At 29.9% G+C, this 20551-nt stretch overlaps 1 protein-coding gene across 4 annotated transcripts in view; it reads right to left on the minus strand.

Moving 5' to 3' along the window:
• Hsepi (D-glucuronyl C5-epimerase) overlaps positions 1-20551 on the minus strand; it is a 67374-nt gene that overhangs the window by 45849 nt on the left and 974 nt on the right. For all 4 annotated transcript variants that reach the window (XM_035374995.2, XM_035374996.2, XM_035374997.2 and 1 more), the window contains exon 2: positions 3163-3290. In XM_035374995.2, coding sequence (XP_035230886.1) covers positions 3163-3233 — 71 coding nt within the window. In that variant the 5' untranslated portion in view covers positions 3234-3290. The remainder of the gene's footprint in view (positions 1-3162; positions 3291-20551) is intronic.

The raw sequence follows: 20551 nt of genomic DNA on the forward strand, positions 1-20551 counted from the left end.
AATAAAGTTCCAAATTCTTCATTAAATTTTAAACTTGCTCATTCTACCTGGAAAACCTTGCTAATAATATAATTCTCAAGAGGCTTTAAGAAATGAAAATTTTGTATAATACTTTAAATTCAAACTACATATCAAGCACATTCATTTTACATGTGTGATACCCATGAACAGTAAAATCAAATGAAACACTATAACTCTACAAGAAATTACTAAAATTAACTAAATGTATGTGTTTAATTTGTTCTGATAAACATGGATTTAACAAATTTAAAACAGAAGTACTTATTAAAAATATACAAAAATGATACGAATGCCACATGTTCATCAAAATAAATAAATAAAATGAAAAGAATACCAAGCTTAAAAGTGATATTAAATTGTTAATTAAAAAAATTAGAGCTATGATATTTTTGGTACTCGATGATTATTATCTGCCCAACCCATCTGGAAAGTCACTAATCATTGACTTTACTATTTTTCAACTAATTTTTCGCCAACCTGAGACACGAAAAATAGTAGCCATTTAAAATGGCAGTGCGCTGAAATTACATAAAAGAGCAAAAAAGTACTAAAATTAAAAATGCAAGAAGCATCCACAACATTGGAAATTACATAAAACAGCAATAAATTAACTAAATTAAAAGTGCAATATCCATAGTAAAACAGCTTCTCCCGGCTACAAAAAAAAAAAAAAAAAAAAAAAAAAAAAGAGCAAATTTGGAAAAAGCTATCACTAAAAACATCACAAAATTGCAAAAATTTGAAAAAAGCTAATAAACATCAATTTCCACCTCCAGCATAGGTTGACACCACATTGATTTAATCTTGTGTTTCACCCAGGTGCAGGGATCCTGCCAGCATGGATTTTCCTGGGATCTGCTGTTAAAAAAATTGACAAATAAGTATTTTTCTTCAGTGAATATTAACAGAACCATGCTGTTTTTTTTTTTTTTTTTTCCTTTTTGCTGTGGTGATATTTAAATAGCAGTTCATCTACCATTTCAAGCTAAGTACCAGTTTCACTTCTCCCACATCACCTCTACTAAGCCATTAATTCATAGTAAGGATATCCTGCATTCAGTCCTAAGCCGCTAAGAAGAAGCCTGTGTATTAAGCGATTAATTCATAGTAATGTTATTCAGCACCTAAGCCTGTAATTGTTAAAGACAGATGTAAAGTATCATATGTTAGGACCTGTTGAGCACAAAACAAAAAGAGGGAGAAACATGTTGGTGTTAGCAAGGTTTAAGTATCTGATAGAAAATTATTATTATTTTTCATTTAATGGTATTGCAAATTTTTAAATGCTATTATAACTATCACCTAAGGACAGTTAATAAACTACTTTCAAGCTGCAAGATTTCTATTATAATGTAACATCAAAGATAAATAAAAGTTAGCCAAATGTACCATTTTACATATACTTTATGACTTCCAAATAATAATGAAAATAAATCCCAACAACATTTACATTTTTACAGCCAGTGGATACTATTCAGTTGTTTTTAAATTTAGATCATTTGTCACTTTATGTAATTTTCAGTGTTTCATTAATGCTGTTTCTTTTATGGATGCAACATTTTGATTAGCAAGCAAAATCCATAGTGGCATTATAATTTGTTACAAGAAAAAAAAAAAACTGCACACATTAATTACAAGCAACAGCCAGAAAGATAACTGTCACATTTCACAAGCCAAACTCGCTGCAAGATTGCTTTAAACATTAGTTTAATGAGCTATTGTATGCAGCTGAAATTGGTTTGGTTTATGTGATTATGGCAAAGCCTCCAGGGCTACTTGACTCAGGGAAGGAATGCTTTTGTGGAGGACTTTGTAAGGGAAACTAACTCTTATGCACAATACACATGGGAAAAACCATGTAAACAGCCATGCAGCTAGCTTATTAGCAGGATTTGAACCTCGGACCAAACTACCACTGTTCAGCAACTTTACCACTTGGCTTCAGCTAGAAATGGAGTATGCAGACCATATCTTGGTACAGTATCCTATAATATGTAACATGAGTTCTAGCATTATCATGAGGAAGAACAATATGTTATCAGCATTTCTATCCAGGACGATTTTTCATACATACATTTTTAATTACAAAACATCATAGTTATAGGAAAAGTATGCATTTTTAAAGAAAACACTGAATATTCCAAAATTATTAATTTCCTAAATCCCACTACTAGACTTACTTGCATAAAATCTACATACACTGTGAATATATCCCCCAAAGATATATTACTCTTGATATTGCTAAGACAGCAAAATTTGGCAAGATTCATCTCAAAATCACTGTAAATCCATAGCCACAATCTACATCGGAAAATTAAAGCACTATAGCACTTCAAAGAATTTTTAAATAATTTTGCTACAACAAACTTAAGTTTAAATGCTTCACATAAATGTAAGATATACTCTAAAAATATATGACAGTCACTTTTATTCTTTCCTTTGGTTGGTTATATCAACTTCTATATAAGGATATGATACAAATGCAACATAAAGGGCAGTGTGATACAACTGCTTTTCACGTTGCCTTTTCCAGCAAAAAATTCTATTTGACCCAAATGAAATTTGAACTATTACATATTACTATATTTTCAAAACAGGTTTATATCAAAATGCCTATTTTCAATGCCTTATTCAATGCAAGACCCAATTTAACCGAAAATAATGATATATTCCTTGCAAAATGTTATATAGCAAGAAAGAGGCTAACAGGTTAAAAAAATGTACAACTATCTGTTACGTAGATAAAGCCTGTATAAATCTATTCTATTTTAGGAATCTTTTGAAGAATGGCCTTCCTTGATAAAGGATATATTTGAAGCAAAAATAATAGTATGATAATATTCTGATATCCCTCCACATTCATTTTCCATGGACTCTGGAGTTTTCCTATGTTAAATACCTGCAGCACTGATTGTAGGAGAAAAAAATATACATGGAAATAAAAATGCACTTCAGAAAACAGTTACAAATTAATTTTTGCAATATCATAATTATGCTAAATTTTTAAACAAGCAGTTTCATTTATTCTCATATGTTTTCCTATAAATACTCTAAAAAAAAAAAAAAAAACACAAAAGTTACTGTGTTTCAAATAGTAAAAATATGAAAGACATTAAATGTGACTGAATATAGATATTTTACCTTTTGCTATTGATGCTGTTAGGTAGCAAACTAACACCAGCATTGAAGATAAAGGATGAAAAAGAATTCATCCAGCTTTACAGGACATCTGCAATCACTGCCCGCTTCTGAGATCAAGCCATCATTCACTACATTCAAGAAAATCAGGTAAAACTGCTAATCCATTTTGAGAAAAAATTATTACATATACCAGTTAAATATGCAAATTGCATTTATAGATACATTTGAAAACATATACCAAAAGCTATAAAAATTATGGAAAAACAAGAAAAATTAATTTTTTTGTGAAATAAAGCTTCAGCAAATCTTTATAGACGCACTTTTATAATAGTTATTTATTTATCACAAAAACACACAAGTTATCGTGTTATCTAAAAAAAGTGGGATTGTAACACATGTACCTTCACAATTTGATATAATTTTCTCCCTGCAGTTTTTGAAACAAATCATTCTGAATTACAAGGATTCATTTATCTTTCACAAAGTAATAAGGCTTACAACCATAAGAAAACAGTTAAAAAAAAGGTTATAGTGCATAACTATATTTTTTATTCATACTGCATATATTGCTTTCCCTTTTGAAGCACCAAATTTATTTACAGCACAGAAATTGATATTAAGAATATTAAATCCCAATCCTCCTCAAAACTAAATTTTAATCCCCATAATAAAAGACAGTAATACAACTGTAATTCCAATAATATAACAAATATAAATGGCAATTCTATCAAAATAATAAAAAACAGAGGAAAAAAAAAAAGCAGAAAATGGCAGTAGAAAGCAATCAGTCAGATATCAGACTCCATGTTCTACTATTATGCATGAGTGAGATTGGTCAGTTAATTTGTTAAAAGTGCTAACTACTCTGGGAATGCATCATCTTCTGTGTTTACACAAACTGGTAAGTCTCAGAAGCATTTCTTTCACACCGACAATGAAATTAACTTTTTTGCAATGCTTCTAATAGCAGATCGCCAGCAGGTACACAGTATATTTTGAATAGTTAAGCATCACATATTTTCTTGCCTTTTAAATGTCTAATACTTTTGTTTCAAATATAAATATCATAAATATGGCCGTGATTTATTACAGTAATATTTTTTACATTTTTTAAAATCTGAGTAAAGCTTGAAAATTATTATGTAGCTTATTAAAATTCTTTATGCCTTTTGTATACCTTTTACAATACTGTAGAAGAAAAAACTACTCTGATATAATTTAATCAGTTGTGTAGTTTATTAACCCACTTTATCTGTTCATGACGTTTTTCTCCATTTGGTATATACTGATTATAAATTAAAATATTTTGCTTTTTTACTTTTTTTTAATAATGTAAATATCATCTTAATGAATGGAAGTTTATGAAAACAGAGACTGAAATAAGTAGCCATATAAATTTAATAGAAGTTGTTTAAATACAAGTCTTCACTGGGCAGATCTAAAAAATTCTGCCACTTAGAGGGTTCAAAGCTACTGACAGCAATACTTTCGATATGTATGTACAATGCAGCAAAATGGAGAAATTTACTAGAATTTAATAATGACTTGACAATAGCAAATGTGAATATGTATCAAATAATACAGCAAATTCATGCAGGTATGCAAATTATGCCCTGCACAGAAGTACCTCATTAAGAGAAGCATAATTTCAGAATTATAAATCAGTATAGAAGACATCTGTACATCCTGAGAGAAGTCATCATAGGAAATAGGAACTCTAATACTATTAAATTGAATTCTTAGTTTATGGTGAATTGCAAAAAATAACCTAAATTTTTTATTGATAAAGCATTACTATTTTATGGGTAATTCAGTGAATACCATACATTAACATTATATATATATTTTTCCTCCAGCACAAGTACATTCCTAAAACTTAAAAAGCAATTCAAGTATTAGAATGTACTAATGCATATAAAATCAAGCAAAGAAGTAATGAACAGGCTATTACAATATAAACTTGATAATTTGTTTGGCCTATCATTAGATGAGTAGACACCCATTGAAAACCATCAATAAATGAGCATCAATGTCCTTGGAAGAGATAATTTCTGGTATTTTACGCTATGTCATATTCAAAGATCTTTTTTAGCTAGTTTAAAATGAGTAATTTTCCTTTAAAATTAAACTGGCACAATCTGATATTTCTTTATCAAATACTGCAACACTACTACAGATGAAGCTTCACAGATGAAGAAAGCAAGGAATCGGATTAATGCAAACCAATTACTATTATCTTACACATGGAATAAATGTGACTGTTATCAAAGTTCTTCAAAATACGAATAATTCACATAAAACTGGGGATGAAGATCAGAAAACTGGTGAACAGCTCAGTATAGGGGATTCTGAAATCTCTGAGACATAATTATGCATTTTTACTTAAATTCTTTACAGAATGTTCAGCAAAATTCTTTTTTGAAATAAAAATGCAAAAAGTAAACTTCCCAAAATCATTATCATTAACAACAACCACAATAAAAAGACAACTAACTACAAAACCATATAAAAGAAGTAATTAGTTAAATAAAATTATTATTGATATTAGACTCTTAAAACTTGCTAGAATAGTTTGCTCATTACGCTAGAATTTTTCAAATGATTAAATATTGTGTTTGGAAGTATTGCACAGATTTAAAATTAAAAAAAAATTCTACATATAATGAACTTGCATTGTCTAACACGATATCAGCATTACAACTGATATAAAATTTGTTGCTGAAATACTTGGTTTAAAGATGTTAATTTATATATCACAGACATTACAACACAATTTAATGCAATACTTTAAAAAAATTCTTCATCTTACAAAAGGGGGAGAGAAAACTAATTATTCTGATGCTTTGCTTTTTTCCAAATCTGATCCCAAACAGTGAAATGACCAAATCGACAAAATTTTAAACAAAACTTTTAAAACTACAGTTATGAAGAAATAACCGAAAGCAACTATAAGAACAAAACATATTACTGGATTGCCAGAAACAGCGGCAATAGTGGAGGCACTTGACATGTATATCTTCACTTGACATGTCGGCCCTATGCATATCAACATCACAGGTAGCAGATAAACTGGCAAAACAAGCTTGAAATCTCAACAATAATAACATAAATATCACCTTCTTGGACACAAATGCCATACAGATTAAAGGGAGCAATTCCAATAAAGCACCAGCTCCATAATATCAATGGGAGACTGACTGATAACTAAAACCATTGTCAGACTTGGAACTGGCCATCACAGAGAGTATTGAAAATTGACAGAGAGGATAGCAAAACTTGCACGAGCTGTGATAACTGCCTGGACACAGAACTGACAATTACATGCATTTTTGATAATCCGACCATTCTTGCTCAATTCCTAAAAATTGGGGATCTTGTTTCAGAGATTGAACCTCTATGATGATAACATTTTGCATATTGCCAGAGCTGCCATTTCAGCCCATGCTACTATTTGAATAGACTTTATCAAAGACAGGATAACAACAACCAGAAATAACATCATTCTGGTTCTGAAAATTCTTTAAGTACAATTCCTTTAATATCATCTGCTATATAACCAATGAAGAATGAAGTTCAGTTTCTAATAAAGAACAAAATTAAAATTTGAAAAGCCAGCTTTGATTGAAACTAAAATTTTATATCAAGTTGTCAAGAAAGAACTGAAGTATCTTCAGCAGGAAAAAAAAATAAAAAGCAATTCAAATAGCATATGATTTTTTAAACGGCTTCTAGACCAAAAAGTGTAAAATCTGAGAAAGCTTCTTTAGAAGTAGTTGGTGCTGGGCAAAAATTCAAATCTTAATTAAGACACTATAGTTTGAAGATATTATTTTTTCTAGTGCCTTTTGCATATCTAATTTTAAAAAAGAGCTGGCATTTAAAAAAAAAATAATTACACATGTAAGTAAAAATTCACAGTAGAGAGCTATGTATAATAATTTATTAATATACCAAAAATTATTTGGATTACTTTTTTACGTTGCACCAACTTATTAGTATAAACTTACACAACATAAACTTGAAAACATTTCCATATTTTTAAATAACTTTCTAATATATAAAATTTATTTTTGTACGTTTGGGGGGTAATATATGTTAAGTTCTAAAAAAAAGAGCTATTTTTGGTATTATTTACTTTTAATATTTTTAATACATTTTGGGGCAGAAAAAATACTGATAAATTAACAGTCAACTGATTTAACTGGCAATTTTACTTAATGACTAGTAATAAAAAAAGTTGGTAAATTTATAATCTCTATTTAGTAATCAGTACTCTAATTAAGAACTTATTTAAATGATTTTCTTTTTAACATTTGGTGCCCTATTAAATCTAGAGTCCCAGGTGCCACCTGTATAACTCATATTTTAATTCAACCCTGCAGAGCCATGAAGTGAACAACAGTTAAATTTCCTTGATGTTCTTCATGAAATAAAACTTTAGTACACACACCGCTCAAACTAATATCAAATATGAAACCTCACTAGTAATTCTGCTTTTGCATACTGCTTTAATTATGTAATTCTGTATTTGTCAAATACACAGTTTTTAGAAATTTTGTAAAGGTTGCATGCTACTATACCTCCACATTATTATTTGGTAGTGATAATGGTTAACCTTTTTTTTTAAATCAGAAGAATCTGTCACTAAGTTTAACTGAATAATATGAAAATATCTGTAATGCAACCACACAAAAAAAAATGAATGTTACTTTTTATTAAAATCCACAAAAGGAAGTCTTTCATACTATTTTAGAAGATATATTTACAGAAGGGGGATTGAGAAGAAATTAGAAATGTTTAAAGTGCTGAAATAATATTAATTTTTTTAAATTAAAATTCTTTGTCTGACATAATCTGAGTTCGCTGCAGTTTCAACTTAATCGTGAATGCATTAATTAATTGAAAGATAATTAGTTGATTTTAGCTTTAAAAAAGAATGTTTAGTTCCTTTCAGTCATGGTTCTCTTAAAGTGGTAGATAGACAGTCCTCAGACTTGACTCAGACTCGATAGAAATAGTAGATTGAAAATCACTACCATAATAATTAACAAAACTGTAATGATTTAATTTTTAATTCAAGTTGTACACACACATATATCTGACACATAAAAAAAGAAGAACAAATTCATTATGTGTATTTTATATTTCTTGCACAAATGTAAATAACTGACACAAAACCAACCACAGAAATTTGGGTACTATTCGGTTTCGAGGGCCGTAAAAAATCGCCAAACTATTGTTGATGCCAGTGCTGCCAAAAGTAATTGTGGCAACCCTAACACAAGAAAGGAAGTAAAATAGTAAATAACTATCTAAATATTGATGTTTTAATTTAGATGAAAGGTTAATTTCATATAATATTTCACTACCGAGTTATCACTAAAGCATAATGTCATCTCGTTGGTTGTTCAAACATAATTTTCTATAATGAATGATGCCTTTTCTTTGAAAACATTTTCGGTAAAGTGCAGAATCGCCCACTTATTTCTTTGCCGCTTTTTACAAGGGTAAAAACAATTGAAATTTTGTCAATTTTCTTTTACTTCAAACAGTGACGATATGTCGATGTGTACATAGATAAAGTCAAGGGTGTGCGCAGTGCCATTTTTGTACAATTCTGTGATTTTTTTTTAAGTGAAAATAAGTTGATGTGTACATGGATGCCAAGTATGTGTAATTCTTAAAAACGCGCCAAGCAGTGGGTGATTCTGCACTTTACCCAAAATTCTATCGCAGACTTTTCATCATAGGCAATTCCCAAATTTTTAAATCCATAGGATATCAAAAAAGGAATTAAATTAAACTAGTATTTCAATGGCATCTTAAGAAATATAGAACTATATAAACTTACGCAATCTGAAATCAGCGCGTACGCGAGATTTGCCCCGCTGTTAAATAGGCATGTTTGCTAGATTTGGCGCTTTTGCGCATACATTTTCACTGCAAATTTTTTACGGCCCTCGAAACCGAATAGTACCGAAATTTGTAATAAAAACCTCTCACTTTGAAATAACTTATTCAAAACATATTTTATAATGGCATTTTCATTCATTAGTTTTTTTACCCTCTTTCCTTTAGCAGTTTAATATATTCTTCCTGTACTTAAGTGTTTGGCTTCTTATCATGATAAGAAGGAATGCTAGTTATTTCTGATGGTTCTTACTCATCATTACATTCTGATTTCTAATAGCATTCTTCATGCAACCGGAAGCCAGTAGAAGAGCACAGAGGAGAAGATAAAATACTTAGAAACTGAACAGTATGTGCAGTTAAACTAAAATAAAATAAAATTCTAAATCGACATGTCAGAACCACGTTAAACCTTCTAGTATGTGCATCATGCACAAAGTTTACGACAGATTAAGTTTTTAAGGCACTTTTTTCGCATATTGCAGCTGGGACATCTGAAGTCCATTTCTATTCCTCCTTTCAACCCTTCCTCATATCATGGAACGTGCCAACATAGAGTCACAAAACATTCTTTTAACCAAGCTTTTGTGCTGCATGGTAGCTTGGTCATAAAAGTTACGACACGTGCATGGTCGCGAGTCAAAATTTGGAAAAAATTTTTTCCTTGACTGTTTTGCAACTCTGTATTATCAAATGATGTGTATTATTTTGATTTATATAAAGTCAAATTTATAATATCCTTCAAGAATTGTCTGATGAAGAAAAAGAAGATAAGGAACCATTTGGATTTGAGAACAATGGCGATTGAATGAAGAAGATAGTGAAATAAATAATATCAGAAGTATATCTGATCAATATATTTTGGATGATGATAACGATACAGAGGAAATGATGACGACATGTTCAATGTTGGTACAGATAAATCTTCTAAGTGGCGAAAAGAGTATAAACGCAAACGTCTCAATTGCAAAAAAGATTAATATTAAAAAAGTGTTATCTGGCCTAAAACACCATACCAAGGACACAGAAGATGAAATAGGATCATTTTTGAAAATAATTGATATGCCTGATGAAACTTTGAAGTATACAATTAAATACATAAGTTTGTTAAAAGGCAAATATTCAAGAGATAGAGACTGCACAGAGTAGAAATGGTGGCATGCTTTAGATTGTTATATATGATCAGAATAAAAAAAGGATACCATGTAAATGTAAAAGAATTGCTCTCAAGTGGAACTGAATTCTTAAAAATGAATGTTCTTGAAATAACAAGAGTTGTGATGGGCTACAACAGATTTTTATTTCTCACTAGTTGTCTTCGATTCGATGAAAAATTAACAAGAGAAGACAGATATAAAATGGACAAATTAGCAGCTATCCCGAATAGTTTTGAATCATTTCTAAAAAATTGTAACAATTGCTACATTTTAGGTGAAGTTGCCACTATTAATCAGATGCTGCATCCCTTTTGAGGGATTTCAATGGATAACCATCAAAGTAAGGAATAAAGATATATGCTTTGTGTGACTTAAAAAAATTTTTTATACATCTAGCCTTAATATTTATTGTGAAGGTATCTCTTTAGAATTTTATTTTTCTATTATTCCTCTACTCTACGTCTATTATTACTGTTCTATTATTTTCTTTTATTTCTCTTTTCTTAGATATAATTAAAAATATAAAAATTAAAGTTAGTTTAAAATTAGTTTTGTAACTAGTCGTTTATTTTCTTCATTGTTTCATAGAATTAAATTTCCTTGCAGAAATAAATAATGCTAAATTTATATTTTTTCCCACCAAGGTGAGTGTATTTTCCTTCTTTACTTGTCTATACTCAAATTTGATGAATATTAAAACTAGCTTAGATTTTAAAATATAATTATTAAACCAAAATTTTTAAAATTCCTATAATGAAATACGTCATTGCCTTTCTACCTGACTAATATAAGCATTTAAAAATAACTTACTTTCATTTCAATGTGACATCATTTGTATTGTGCAACAATAAGGAGTTAGAGTAGATTGAAGGGTGCCCCTTGTATTATCGTGAAGTTGTTGTTTCATTTATGGTAACTTGAGTAGTTGAATGTTATAGAAACCCTATTATGATGTAATCGGCTGCGTGGTTGCGGTAAATTTTGAATGCCGGGAAAGATTTGTAAGGGCTTGTCGTGTGTGTTGGTTAGGAAATTCATTGCTTGTTTTGTGGTTTAGACGGTACAATGGCTGAATGGGGTGAGATTAATTTGAAGTTTCTGTACGATTTGGAATGAAAAGGGAAAAGAGCATTAATTGACTGGTGTATAAATGAAGGTTTACTTAGTATCCTGTTTGTACAAAGGAAATGCGTATGAATGAACATCGGAGGATACCAGCACTATGAAGGATATTTTTTACTCTTACAGGGTTCATAGCCACATTTTAGTTAAAAAAATAAGCACTTCATAAGCAGATTTTCAGAAAAAAAAACAAGCACCCATCTAACTACATTATACACAACTGCATAACCTTAAAAGAAAAATTAGATTTTTAATTTAAGATATGAGAAATTCAGTATTTATTAAGAGACAATGAGCATTACTCAACCATGGAAAACAATAACTTTTTAAATTTTAAATAACAGTTCAATTTACAGAACTAGTTTACAATGAGAGCGGAAAAAACTATGCAGAACTAAAATATATTTTAAGATTTAATGATGAAATTTCAGTTCAAAATAGAGAAAATATATAATAATAAGCCATATTTATTATATTCACTTGGCACCTAAAAATAAATACAATTTATTTTTCCACTCATATTAATATTTAAATAATTTAACTTAAATAAAAATTCTGAACATTTTCTAAATTTTCATTGTATAACAGTTTTACCCTAACAGATATTGCAAACAAAGTAATTTAAGTAAAAGAAGGAACTTTTCTGAAATCAGAAGATTGGAAATTGCTTCATGCAGTCATCCTTTGACAGTAAAAGCTTAATTAACCGGCATACTCGGAAATTACCAAATATCTGAAAATTCCAGATAGTCAAGCGTAACTGGTAAAAGAGGAAAGGGGGTAGATCGATCCTTAGATTTTTCAGCTAAATAACGCTTTTGACATTTCGATATGTGCATCATATAAAAAAATAGCCCAATGGAGCTGAGAAATAATCTTCTTAGCAAGCATAGTAAAACTCTTATCTCTGTGAAATACTGCAAATGTTATTGCACAATACGTGCGCCTTAATCCTTCTGCACGTAATATTATGCAATCGGAATCAACAGCTGCTGGTTTTCGGAGAATAAATAACTAAATAAAGGAAAACGCCCCTTTGCTTCATCCGGTTTTCATCATCATGCGCCCATGTGGCATATTTATCAATGAGCAGGACACGTCGCACTCATCGTGATATCCCTGCCATACATAAAGAGATTTACCAATTTGGAGTGTTTTTCATTCTAACTTTGAACAGACCGCATTAAATTTCCGGAACAGAATCATTCTTCGCTTGGGTTGGTAGACCGCAGAATTTTTAGTCCTATTCAATCCAGGTTGAAAATTGACCCCCCCAAAAAAGTCTGTTGCTTGCTTTGCTGCAAACTGTACCGGTTTCAATATTCGAGATTTTACGTAGAAAGGGAGAACCCCCAACTTCGTACTGTGCTATGCATTGGCAAAAAAAAAAAAAAAAAAAAAAATTATTTTGACTATTCGGTTACTTTATGACATTCCGAAAATTATTCCTTAGAAAACTAATCTTTGTTAAAACACACCATTTTTGGAGTTTATCTATACTTCAGCAGTTACTGCAAATATATTATTATAAATAGTCATACATATGCTCATAATATAAGCATACCGATCATAATAAACGCAAATATGAACTGACCACACGGAACGAGAATGTAAATTATTAAAATCTTGATAGAAATTCAAACATGTATAATATTGGGTGGGAGCAGAAGAATACGTAATGTAAATTTTCTACCGCTTTTGCATTTTTTTTACCAATAGACTGACATGCACCAAAGGTTATGTTAATGCAGAAAAAGGGGCAAAAAGCTATTTCACCATCTGACATTCCATATAAGGAAGAAAAGTTATTTATTTAGTTTCGGCTTTGGTACGGGGAAAAAGCGTGCGTTTGTTAAAAAAAAGGACTAAAAGCAGAAAATAAGCACTAAAACAAAAAAAAAAAAAAAAATTAAGTGCTTTAGAGAAAAAGTAATCACCTATAAGGGCTTTTATATTTTATTTTCAAATATAAGGACTTATAAGCACTTGTAAGGACCACCAAGAACCCAGTCTTATTTTTGTGAATTTATGTGGCGACGCCAATATACAGATTCCAGTTCAGATAATTTTAGGAAGTTTTTGTATGCTGTTATGGAATTTTGTGTGCCACAGACTGAAGATGTAAAAATTTCTAAATAAGGTAAGTGGATATTTGTTTTGTGTAGTGCTTAGATGCACAAGATGAATTTCCTTTTTTATGTTATTTTATTGTTTGATTTAAAATGTAGTTTATTGAGCTTATGTATTTTTTGTTTGGCTCTACTATAGAACTGGATGCTCCTTTGACTTTTCAAGGGAGAATAGATTGATGTATACATGGTCAAACTCAAGGGAGTGCGCAATGCCAAGTTTGTGCAATTCTCTGATATTTTTTTTAAATGCAAATCGGTCAATGTGTACATGGATATCGAGTTTGTGCAATTCTTTGACTTGTTATTTTGTCTTCGTGTAGCGGTGATTTTTGGTGCAAAAATCATCACTACACAAAGCTAAAATAATAAGTCAAAGCATTGCACGGCTGATCTTTGGAATATGGTAACTGGTAGTTTGGCAACATTTTGAAGGCGATAAAGGTAAGGACTTTGGTAATAATGTGAGAAGTACTCAGTTCCGATTACACATTATTTTGTGTGAGGGAAATGAGAGATCATGAGATATGTCATGTGACATTAATGGACGAATTACAGTTCTTTAATCAGAAAAGGGGGGGGAATTTGGAAAACTGTAGTACTATATTATTTTGTATTAAGCTTCATTGTGTGTTGTGTGAAATAGTGGAAATGTGTGTGCCACGTAATGAAGATTAGGTAAGTTAGTATTTTTAATCATTTGAGGATATTATTTTTATGCATTGTTCTAAATGTAAGGAGTAAATAAATTAATATGGTATTATTGGAAAATTGTTATTAGCAATGATTTAGTTTAAAGTAATTAGGATTGTAATCTAATTTTTATTAATTTAATGTATGTGCTTATTTATATTTTAAGTAGTGTTTTTTAATTTAATTATATTTTAATTTAATGATCGTGATTTTGTGAGTTATACGTTTGTAGTATTTTGGAATATGTTTGAGTAGAATACGTTGAGTATTTTCATGCAATTTTGTGAAATTTTTCTAATTTATGAGAAAAAAGCAGTGTACATGGATATAGTGAAGAGTGTGCGCAATGCCATTTTTGTGCAATTCTGGGATGTTCCTTTTAAGTAAAAATAAGTCGACGTGTACATGGTTTAGTGATATTTTAATTAAATGATAGTTATTTTGTAAATTTTATGTTTGTAGGAATTTGGTATATGTTTCAGTTGAAGTAAACGTGCATGGAAGTAATTTAAATATTTGACACTAAGTATTTGTAACCATTTGTAATGTTTGCAGTATGAATTCGTTGGTGACGTTTATAATAAAATAGATAATTTAGAGGTAAAAATTTTTGGATATTTTATTTATTTTATATGTGGAAATGTTCATTCTTGGAAAGGGTATATACTTTTTCGCAATAAGGTAATTTCATATACAGTCAAAAGTCGTTAATTCGGACACCCATAATCCGGAATGATCTATAATCTGGACCTCAAAGCTACAAACTTTCTGCGCATGCGCGTAAGACCTTTACGACTGCGAATTTGCGCATGCGCAAAATACGTTTACGAATGCGCGTTTAGTGTATAACGGACAGTATAAGCTAAGCTCTAATTATCTATTTCAGTTAATGTTGCAGATTGCGTTGTTCCTTAATCTTCGAATTGGATCCGGCTTATTATTTTTTGCAGACTGTTAGAGCAATTTTATAAAAGTAAGCTTGAACTTTCGATTATGTCAAATAGAATTTCCGATTTATATTTACTAATATGTAACGGATCTACAAAGCGAAAGAATGTTTCGGAGTCCATTAAACAAAAAGTGGAATTGCTGCAAAAAACGAATAAAGGCATATCCTTTGTTTATCTAAACTTTAACGTTTGTTTATCTAAACTTTGTTTATCTTTAACGCTACGGAGCCGCGCGCAATTAATTGGAAGTTGATCTATCAGCACTATCCTTATCTTCAGGGCAGATGTTTTTATTTTATTTGACTTATAATTGCTTACTAAATGTAGTATTTCATTTCAATGTACTCCGTCTTTGATATGATTTAAATCAAATGCCTCGTCATTATAAGTCGCTTCCGATAGCGAAGAAAGTAACAGAGGTTATTGAAAACGAAAAAATTTCGATTGACAAATTAGTCGGTATTCTCGACACAGCAATTATAGGACTTGAACAGCGGAACTTTGTAACTGAACAAGAAATTATGTCTGTTTACAGAATTAAAGAGAATGTATTATCACATAAAAAACGAAGCAACTTAAACAACTTACATTAAAAGAAATGTTTAGTAAAGTAAACAAATAAATATTAAGCTTTTTTTTTTTTTTGTAAATTTTGATACACTTTAGATCATAATTGTTCTTTATTTCATAAATTACGGTTTCGTATTTTCAATTTTATAATTTCTGCATGCCATTTTACCAGATTTAAGCTGATGATCTATAATCCGGAAAAATCGATAATCCGGAATCACCGAAGTCCCGACAAGTCCGGATTAACGACTTTTGACTGTATGTGCTTTTTACCAAGTTTAAAGATTCACAGAATTTTTTTGCATTTTCATGCAAATTTTTGTAATTTATCAGAAAATAGCAGTGTAGATGGATAAAGTTAAGAGTGTGTGCAATGCCATTTTTGTGCAATTCTGGGATTTTTTTTAAGTAAAAATAAGTCGACGTGTAAATGGTTTATGTGTATGTGCTATTCTGAAAAACGCGCAAGGAGTTTGCGATTGTGCACTTTTTCCCAATTTTGCAGTTAATATTTGTCATGATTAAGCAGTTTTGTTACATAAAATTTCCAGCATAAGTGTAATTCGGCTAGTAGATTGTTGGAAAAAGTATTCAGTAAATAAAAAGAAAAGAAACATGTCTTTACTTCGTGAAGACAAAATGGCGGCGAAAAAAAAATAGAGTGTTTCGTTAGCAGAATTGGTCGCCAAATTTTCGCCAAGTTACCATAATTCAAAGATTAACCCATTGCACAAACTCAGTATCCATGTACCATCAACTTTCACCAAGGAGCACCCGTAAACATATTTTTACCCAATACGGTTAATTTTTTATTTCTTAACAAATTCATTACTAATGTTCATTAACTTCTGTCATTTTTCGCACCAAAAACGGTAAAATAATATCTGTCATAAAACATATGACGCATGCATGCTCAAGTAACATTGCTGAGTGCACATGCTGGAAGGTTAAACAAAGAGTATAAAATTATTGGAGCTTTCTTTCTTTGTTATTAAATTTGGTACTATTCCGTTTCGAGGGCCGTAAAAAATCGCCAAACTATTGTTAATGCCAATGCTGCCAATAATAATTGGGGCAACCCTAATAATTGCGGCAAGAAAGGAAGTATAATAGTAAATAACTATTTCAGACTGATGTTTTAATTTAGATGAATGGTTAATTTCATATAAAACTTTTTATGGTTGATCTTTACAATATGGTAACTGGTAGTTTGGCGACATTTTGGAGGCGAAAAAAAAATAGAGGGTTTCTGTTAGTTACTACCTGGCACTTTGGTAATAATGTGAGCAGTACTCAGTTCCGATTACGCATTATTTTGTGTGAGGGAAATGAGAGATCATGGGATATGTCATGTGATATTAATGGACGAATTACGGTTCTTTAAACGGAAAAAGGGGGGGGAAATCGGGAAAAAATCTGGAAATTTTGTATTTGGCTTTATTCTGTGTTGTGTGAAACAGTGTTCGTGAATTTTTGGATCCCATGGCCGTTACTAAAGTGAATTCGAAATGGGTATTTATGTATGTATTAATTTAATGTATGTGCTCATTTATATTTTAAGTAGTGTTTTTGAATTTAATTATATTTTAATTAAATGATAGTTATTTTGTGAATTTTATGTTTGTAGGAATTTGGTATATGTTTTAGTTGAAGTAAACGTGCATGGAAATAATTTAAATATCTGACACTAAGTATTTGTAATGGTTGCGGTATGAATTCCTTGGTGACGTGTATAATGTAATAGATGATTTAGAGGTAAAAGTTTTTGGATATTTTATTTATTTTATATGTGGAAATGTTCATTACTTTTTCGCGATCAGGTAATTTCATATATGTTCTTTTTACCGGGTTTAAAGATTGAGAAAATTGTCATGTATTTTCGTGAAATTTTTCTAATTTATGAGAAAAAAGCAGTGTACATGGATATAGTGAAGAGTGTGCGCAATGCCATTTTTGTGCAATTCTGGGATGTTTTTTTAAGTAAAAATAAGTCAGCGTGTACATGGTTTAGTGATATTTTAATTAAATGATAGTTATTTTGTGAATTTTATGTTTGTAGGAATTTGGTACATGTTTAAGTTGAAGTAAACGTGCATGGAAATAATTTAAATATTTGATACTAAGTATTTGTAATGCTTGCGGTATGAATTCGTTGGTGACGTGTATAATGTAATAGATGATTTAGAGGTAAAAGTTTTTGGATATTTTATTTATTTTATATGTGGAAATGTTCATATTTGGAAAGGGTAAATACTTTTTCGCGATCAGGTAATTTCATATGTTTTTTTTTTACCGGGTTTAAAGATTGAGAAAATTGTCATGTATTTTCGTGAAATTTTTCTAATTTATGAGAAAAAAGCAGTGTACATGGATATAGTGAAGAGTGTGCGCGATGCCATTTTTGTGCAATTCTGGGATGTTTTTTTAAGTAAAAATAAGTCGGCGTTTACATGGTTTATGTGTATGTGTTATTTTGAAAAACGCGTAAGGAGTATGGTATTGTGCACTTTTTCCCAATTTTGCAGTGAATATTTGTCATGATTAAGCAGTTTTGATAGATAAAATTTCTAGCATAAGTGTAATTCGGCTAGTAGATTGTTGGAAGAAGTGTTCAGGAGATAACAAGAAAAAAAATATGTCTTTACTTCATGAAGACAAAATGGCGGCGGGAAAAAAAAATAGAGGGTTGCTGTAGGAGAGTTGGTCGCCAAATTTTCGCCAAAAAAACGCCAAGTTACCATAATGTAAAGATCAACCCTTTTTATTATTATAATTTATATGAAAAAGGCTAAACATGACTGAATGGAATCATAAGAGTAAATAACTATTTCAGATCATTATTATAATTTATATAAAAATTGCTAAACATAACTGAATGGATGCCTGCATCGCTATTTTGCTACCGACTTATCGCTAAAGTATAATTTCATCTCGTTGGTTGTTCAAACGTAATTTTCTATAATGAATGATGCCTTTTCTTTGAAAATATTCTTGGTAAAGTGCAGAATCGCTCACTTATTTGTTTGCCGCTTTTTACAGGGGTAAATACAATTGGATTTTTGTCAATTTTCTTTTACTTTTTAATGAAAATAGGTTGATGTGCACATAGATAATGTCAAGGGTGTGCGCAGTGCCATTTTTGTGCAATTCTAGGATTTTTTTTAAATGAAAATAGGTCGAAGTGCACATGGATACCGAATATGTGCAATTCTTAAAAACGTGCCAAGCAGTGGGTGATTCTGCACTTTACCCAAAATTCTATCGCAGACTTCTCATCATAGGCAATTCCCAAATTTTTAAATCCATAGGATATCAAAAAAGGAATTAAAAATTAAACTAGTATTTAAAAATTAAACTAGTATTTTAGTGGCGTCTTAAGAAAGAAATATAGAACTATATAAACTCACGCAATCCGAAAAATCAGCGCGTATACTAGACTTGGCGCTGTTAAGTGGGCGCGTTTGCTAGATTTGGCGCTTTTGCGCATACATTTTCGCTACAATTTTTTTACGGCCCTCAAAAGGGAATAGTACCTTAAATTTAAATAAACTAACTATAAAAATTATCAATTTGTTTAAACATGGTTCTGACATGCTGACCTAGAGATTTATTGCATTTTTAGCTATGACAATAAGATAATAAAACATGAACACATAAACTGTTAAGAATATGAGGGCAAATACACATTTGATACTGTCAGAACAAATGTTAAGCTGGCTTTCAGCAAGTAAAAGGAATACATAAAATTCTTGCCAAATAGAAAACTGAAAATTATGTTAATCTTGTTATTATTTTTATTAAACCCAATTTTAAACAGCATGCTACACACAAATCACTCAAAACTTCTGAAAACTTAATTTTTTACACTAGCTCAAAATTAGGTGTATAAGTCCATCCATGAATTAGTACTGATAATCAGGAATTCAGTGTATCAAATTGAGTTAATAAAACCATCCACATGTCACACTGCATCAATATATATAAACTACATATAAGCTAATATTAAAGAAAATTCACAAATAGTCCAGCATATAATTATACTAATAATAAACTAAAACTTCAATTCATTATCGAAAAAGATACATTTTTAACATTTATTAAATAACTTGAAAATGAATCTGAATTCTTTATTTTCAGTTAATATTGTACTACATTTAAATAAAGGAGATGTTAGGAATAATATGAAAATTTTAAACTATACATTAAAGGTTAGATTTTTGAAATCTTTGCTAGTTTTTATATTTTCACACAAATAAGTAAATTTAATTTTAACAAATAATGTAGTCAAATACATTTCCATCTCTTATACATACTAAACATCAATACAATAGGAAACAGATCTAATAACAAAGAATTAACTGCTATGTATACAATTAAATCAACCTCACTAAACACAAATTTATGCAGCAATTTGTGGAAAAAGTTATAACTAACAATTCTTTATCTTGCATTAAAATTTATACTCTTACTTATATAATACTTGCATAGTATTTTTACAGACTACATCTTCTTTTTATTACACAACATAATGTTGATTTTAAAATGTTTTCTGTATTTGTTTTAAATCTCTAATTAATAAAAATGTTGGCAATTATTAATTTTTTATGAGATAGGCTTTTTTAAACCTATAAATATGCAAAGCTACACTGATTTAGCAAAGCACTATCAGTTACTGATGCAAAATTATAACTTTACATTCTTTATTCATATAAAGTAACAAATTTATTAAAATATAAAAAAATCACTAATCATATCATAAAGTTTAACTTTATCTGCATTTATTGCATATACTTTAAAGAGTTCAAATATGAGAAATCAGCAACTTTTATAATATTACAAAATTTATTAAAATTTTGCT

Source organism: Stegodyphus dumicola, chromosome X1, assembly GCF_044657685.1.
Source record: "Stegodyphus dumicola isolate Sdum_Otavi_A_Nest chromosome X1, ASM4465768v1".
NCBI classification, from domain to species: domain Eukaryota; kingdom Metazoa; phylum Arthropoda; class Arachnida; order Araneae; family Eresidae; genus Stegodyphus; species Stegodyphus dumicola.